The sequence below is a fragment of the Hyla sarda genome, chromosome 3 (assembly GCF_029499605.1).
Source record: "Hyla sarda isolate aHylSar1 chromosome 3, aHylSar1.hap1, whole genome shotgun sequence".
Classification (NCBI taxonomy): Eukaryota; Metazoa; Chordata; class Amphibia; order Anura; family Hylidae; genus Hyla; species Hyla sarda.
Window position 1 is genome coordinate 11,863,047 of NC_079191.1, and position 6,847 is coordinate 11,869,893.

Genomic DNA, 6,847 nt, shown 5'->3' on the forward strand with positions numbered 1-6,847 from the left:
CCGGCTAAGTAGTAACATTAGAATTTATCAGATCTTAGATGCATAATATGATATTTTACTGAGGTGAAACAAGAGCACAGTTGTTGTTTTCCTTTTCACTTGTTTGTTCCACTGAGAACTTATATTTAGAATCAACTACAGGCCGGATTGGGGATTTGCATGGATATCAACCAGGCTTGAAGAACTGTATTTACATGAGAAATAAACACAAAACTACTATAAAGAATCCCTAATGATCAGATTTGTGTGTAATGCATGAAATAAGACTTATCAGGAGAGAATATACATTCTGAAAAGAAGATTCTCACGGATGATGATGGAATCTTTTATCAGATATTTCCTCCTAGCCGTGCTCTATGTGACCTGCCTGGTGGGATTCACAGTAAATATGATTATGGTGGTGGCTAACTTCATGAAGTGGAAAACTCTGAGATCTCTCCCGGCCTGTGATAAGATCCTCAGCTCTTTGGCGATCTCCAGAGGCTTGTCTTTTATCAGCATCTTTTCGTGGAACTCTGTTTTTCGTTTTTTTCCATGGATTATGAACAACAGTCTTGTGTTATCAACCTTTTATATCCAGTTTATGTTCATCTTCTACAGCAGTCACTGGTTGGCCACCCTCCTCTGTGTCTTCTACTGTATGAAGATTGTGACCTACAACTATAAACTCTTCATCTTCCTGAAGACCCGGATCTCCACCATGGTCCCGCAGTTGATTCTGTCCTCTCTGCTGATCTCACTCATCTCCAGCCTTCCATTTGGTTGGTACGGTTATGACCTAAAGCTACAGAATTTATCAAATCATTCTACTGGAAATATGACAGAGTATGAAGTTGTGACAGTTGTGAACCTTAATAACCGGTTCCTGATATATGCTGTCGGCTCCTTTCTGCCATTTGTTATATTTAGTGTAGCCAACTCACTGTTAATTCATTTCCTACTAATACACACCAGACGGATGAGAAGCAATGAGTCACATATCCAGAGCCCAAACTTGGAGTCTCACTTTAAAGCTTTGAAAAGTATGAGCTTATTTTTGCTTTTACAAATAATATTTTTAATATGCATGAATCTTTTCATTTCTGGCACATATTTGCATATACATTTTTATATTTTAATTTATTATGTTATACTATGCAGTCCTCCATTGCTCCATTCCCTCTATATGATCTCTTCCAACAGTGAGGTAAAGAAGATGTTTGCCTCAGTGTATCTCAGTCTTATGAGATGTTTCTAAAAGACCATTTATTCAGCTCTGGCATGGTGTATGTTGTAATGCAAAATCGTGTTGACCTATCAACTGTCTACAAGGTTGATATGTATAGTGGAAGCCAAACCAGTACCTTCAAATCAAATTTGATTCACCAAAAACATCATGCTCTGAGATGGAAGTCGCAGGCAGAAGGATGTAGCTGCTGAGCTTTCCCCTCTTTCTGGCTCTAATTTCTGTGCACCTTTTTTCTGGTTAATCAATGTCCTTATGTTATTTAGCTGACTTTCCTGGATGCTGGCAGATTGAACCTCCTCTGCTACAGATGAGATGCAGGCTTCCATGCGGTGATGCTCCAAGGCTATTGCTCTTCAAAGCCCTGGTGAACAGGTTCCTAAGGGCGTGGCACATGGCACATGCTTGGACACCATGAGATGTCAGCGTATGCAAGAGAAGAATGTCAGTGGTTGGAAGCATGCTAAGGGGACAAAGTTACTCTGCTGATTCAGATGGCCTCTGTGAGGATCTATGTGCCCTTTATGAGGGTAACAGGATGTCGATGTGGGCAGCCGGCCCTTTCTCCTCCCTTGGATGTGTGGTTGCCGGGGCTACGTTGTCCATTTTAGGACAGCATCAGCTGTCAGCCGCACCTCGCTCATCCTTCAGTCAAAACGGCGACCCGCCTCCTCCCCTAGACAAATCGCTGTCAGTTTTCAGCTGTACCTCCCTCATCCTTCAGCCAAAACGGCATCCCGCCTCCTCCCTCAGACAAATCGCTGTCAGTTTTAAGCCGTACCTCTTTCATCCTTCATCGAAAACTGCGTCCCACCTCCTCCCTCCTCCAAAACTGCGTCCCGCCTCCTCCCTCCTCCGTCAGGCAAAACCTTTGTCAACCTAAACTCTCTCATGCCTCAGACAAAAATGAAAGTGCTGAGTCATCACAGCTTCGGCAGACCTGCTAGCACAGACAGTGTGTGATTGGCTGGCAGCAAAGATACTGTAATTGGTTGATGGGAGCGCAAAGATACTGTGATTGGATGATGGGAGTGTAGGTGTGTGCAGTCCCGCTCCACTGTTTAGACACATTTCTTTACAAACCCAAATCCTCTCATGTACCCAGCTTTCCCCTATTCCTGAAAAACAAATCTGCGCTCTCAGCTTTTCCCCTATTCCTGCAAAACCTACAGTTATGTAGTCAGCTGTAGGTTTATCAGGAATTGTTAAAAGTTGAGTACATAACTGTAGGTTTTGCAGGAATAGGGGAAAAGCCGAGAGCGCAGGTTTGTTTTGCAGGGATAGGGGAAAGCTGGGTACATGAGAGGATTAGGCTTTGTAAAGAAATGTGTCCAAACAGTGGAGCGGGACTGCACACACCTACGCTCCCATCAACCAATCGCAGTGAGCGCAGGTTTGTTTTGCAGGAATAGGGGAAAGCTGGGTACATGAGAGGATTAGTGCAGGTTTGTTTTGCAGGAATAGGGGAAAGATGGGTACATGAGAGGATTAGGGTTTGTAAAGAAATGTGTGTAAACAGTGGAGCGGGACTGTACACACCTACGCTCCCATCAACCAATCACAGTATCTTTGCTTAGCGCAGGTTTGTTTTGCAGGAGTAGGGGAAAGCTCGGTACATGAGAGGATTAGGGTTTGTAAAGAAATGTGTGTAAACAGTGGAGCGGGAGTGCACACACCTACGCTCCCATCAACCAATCACAGTATCTTTGCTGGCAGCAGCCAATCACACACTGTCTGTGCTAGCAGGTCTGCCGAAGCTTTGCTGACTCAGCACTTTCATTTTCATCTGAGGTATGACAGACTTAAGGATGACAAAGCTTTTGCCTGACGCCTGACGGAGGAGAGAGGAGGCGGGACGCCGTTTTGTCTGAAGGATGAGCGAGGGAGGAGGCGGTACGCCGTTTTGGCTGAAGGATGAGCGAGGTACAGCTTGACGGCTGATGCTGTCCTAAAATGGACACCGTACGGGGCACTGCGGGTTGCTGGATTGACTTTATAAGTGTTATTGACTCGAATCTATGATAGTTACATACCGTCTATTTGTCTGCCTGGGTAAAAGCCAAGCAGGATATGTACATTTCATCACTGGACTCAAGACATATTTATATCTGTCAGGAAAGGAAAGGAGAAAAAAATGTGTTTGTGTTTTTGATAGGGCTGGAATCAACTACAAATTTATGATCTCTATATTGTTAGCAGGCAGGTATATTGTGATTTAAAAAAAAAAGGAGAAAAAAAATTTTTAATATTGTTTTTATTTATTTCTTTTTGTTTATAGTGATTTAATTCATTTTTTATTTATTCTTTTCATTCTTTCATTTACTTATATTATTGCATTATGAGTCATGAGGGCTCAGAATCTCCATATTTTTGGGTTTTTTAAATAGGTGGGACAGGGCAGGAATATAATTTCTCTCCTGTCATGTTATGTAAATAAGATTTGGTTCCTCCCGTTGTGGGAGAAAATGGAAGAAGCTGGAACAGAGGGAGATGCAATTTATTAGAGGGGAGCTGCAACTTGGTGGGGGGATGGGAATTTGTTGTAAAAAAGTTAGAGTCTTGTAGACTGTGGTTTATGGGACATTATGAGGGATGGGAGGATTCTTTCATCAGTGGAGAGGGGTTTTCTGTTTTTTTTTGTGTCTCTTCTAAGAATGACAATACTGAGAGACAGTAACTTGGAGTGTAAGAGGACTCAATGACAGGATAAAAAGGTGTCCAATCCTGGATAGGGTAAATAAATTCCTTTCCGCAATTATTTGTCTTGTTGAGATGCATATGTGTAAAGAAACAGTTCATGTGTTGAGGCGAAGGTGGGCATCTAAAAAATACCATTCCTTATATTCATAATATACAACCGGCATTTCAGTTATCATACATAATAAGTATACAACTCATATTTTATGATAAAGGCAGATATATTTTTCTACACTCCAGGGAGGTGATCTTGGCTTTCTTGTATAGACCCCAACCTTTTGAAGGGGTACTCCACTCCTAGGCATGTTATCCCCTATCCAAAGGATAGGGGTTAAAATATCTGTCACAAGGGTCCCTGTGGGACACCCTAGGCTCATTTAGAACGATGGGTGCGGGGCGGCGGACATTGTGACATCACGTCCACGCCCCTCGTGACATCACATCACGCCTCCTCAATGCAAGTTCACTTTCACTTTCAATGAGGGGGGTGGCTGTGACATCACGACCCCCCCCCCCCCCCCCCGATGCCCGCTCCAATCGCTTGGAAAAAAATGTTCAGAACGGTGGGGCAATGCAGTGCCGTTTTAAATTTGAGGTTCTCCTGAAACTGTTGAAGTTTTTGAAAGGGAAAGGATATGAGGAATTGTATATCTCAGGGGACTTCAATATGGTTATGAACAAGGAGAGAGATAGAAGGGGAAGGACTGAGGGAAAGGGTACTACTGCGCTGTCCAAATTCTGTATGGAAATAGTATGGAAGGATAGCTGGAGGGAACTTAAACCTGATAAAATAGCCTTTTCTTGTTATAACGCCTCCTTCTCAGCTGTGTCGAGGATCGATCTGGTGCTCATGAATGAGGTAGCATTACAGAAGACAATAAAAAATTTATATGAGCCCTTATCGATCTCTGATGATTGCCCAGTTGCATGCCATCTTAGAAGGGAAAAGGATAGATCTTATTTTATTGATTTGAATATTAACCCCCATTGGCTATCAATCGAGGAAATTAGTGAAGGGGCTGAAGCGGAGGTTACAGAATTCTATGAACATGACACATGGGACACATCAAAAGCCTTCCTTGGAGGGGTAATGATTAAAAGGATAACGATTTATGAGCGCAAGCTCAGAATGCAAGAGGACAATGCAGAGGCAGATATAAAGAAAAAGGAATTGAATTACATTAAAGGGGTACTCTGCCGCTAGATATCTTATCCCCTATCCAAATGATAAGGTATAAGATGTCTGATTGTGGGGGTCCCGCCAGTGGGACCCACCGCAATCTCTCTGCAGCACCCAGCATTCGTTTAGAACGACGGGTACAACGCCGGAGGCTTGTGATGTCACGGTCACATCCCCTCGTGACATCATGCACACTCACTCAATGCAAGTCTATGGAAGGGGGCATGGTGGCCATCACACCCCCTCCAATAGACTTGCATTGAGGAGGTGTGGCAAGATGTAACAATAGTCGCAAGATAATTTTCAGAACTTGGTAATATTTGGTAATATTTTGTTGGAAAAAGCACAACATAGTCTATTCTTTAAGTTACCGGAATCATTTTTGGAACGGGAGAAAATGTGAAAAGTGCTATCCCAAATTGTTCAAGCCCAAAAAGAGAAAGGGGAAATGAATGCAATAAAGAATTGTCAAGGGGAAATAATTACTGACCCTAAACAGATTAAGCAGGATGTTAAAATGCACTTCCAGAAGGTACTCAGAAGGTAAAGTAGGGGAGGATGAGATGGAGGAATATTTAAATAATATTCAATATCCAAAATTGTCAGAGGAAAGCAAGGCTCTATTGAATGCTCCCATAGAGGTCCAGGATATAGAAGGGGCTTTGGCGACTTTTTGGGGTAAGACGGCCTCCTCTTTAAAATCTATAGAAAATTTGGGAAAGCACTATGGCCAAAGTATATGAACATTATTAATGAATCCTGTAAAAAGGGGGGTTTCCCCCATGATGGAAGCAGTCATAGTGCTGATATTGAAGAAAGGAAAGGATCCACTCTTAATTGACTCATTTCAATCCACCAAAAACCACTTCTAATTTTGTCTACATTGGCCAGGTGGCCAGATAACTAATGATCGCCTGTCCTGGAGATAAACCATGAATAGTATTTCCCAGGAAAACCCATTTAATTTTTATCTTCTCTCTCTGCAGTCAATCAGAATTTTAGTCATTTTTTCTGTATGTTACTGTATGAGGCAATGCTATTTGTTAGAGGAATTATAGCTTTCTGAGACATCCTTTCTGAGGATATTTATATTAGATTTTTATTAATAGTATTTTTTATATTTAGTTACATTTTTGCATATTATAGTAAATTTAGATTTTCTTGAATACTATATGTTGTTAACTTTTCATCCTAAAGAACATGTCCATTGTGTTGCTTTGTTTAGAAGGGTTAAAATGATATTATATATATATATATATATATATATATATATATATATATATATATATATATATATATATATGTTATTTGCTGTGGTTAGAAATATATCTAATAAATGGAATTTGTTAAATTAACAGCATTTATTGTTTTTATCCTAATAACTAATTTAAACACTTTTGATCTTTACTTCTACTTTAACTTGTAATTTACTTGTCTATATGCTAATGTATTACAATCTATATATGCCCTACTAACAGGTAATGTGAGAAAGCCCCGGGGGACCTGTAGGTAGTGGTGGATATTAGAAAACAGTAGGCAAAGTATATCAGAATTAACAACCAGCTGGTGCGTTATGATGAGAAAGCATTAAAAATTCTGAGTTATTACAAAAGTATTCGCCAATGTTTTTGGAATTGTGTAGTTACTCCCTGTTGTGGTTCGTGGCTTTGAGGTAGATTTTGATTTAGCTCAAAAGGTTTTACAGTCATTACTTAGTCAAATATCTGGCCATTTGTCTGAGGTCA

At 40.9% G+C, this 6,847-nt stretch overlaps 1 protein-coding gene across 1 annotated transcript; it reads left to right on the forward strand.

The window, feature by feature from the left end:
• Positions 1 to 313: 313 nt before the first annotated feature.
• On the forward strand, positions 314 to 1,237 carry LOC130360941 (taste receptor type 2 member 40-like). The gene has a single exon (XM_056563497.1). It carries the CDS (start codon positions 314 to 316, stop codon positions 1,235 to 1,237), a length of 924 nt encoding a protein of 307 aa, XP_056419472.1.
• The last annotated feature ends 5,610 nt before the right edge of the window (positions 1,238 to 6,847 follow it).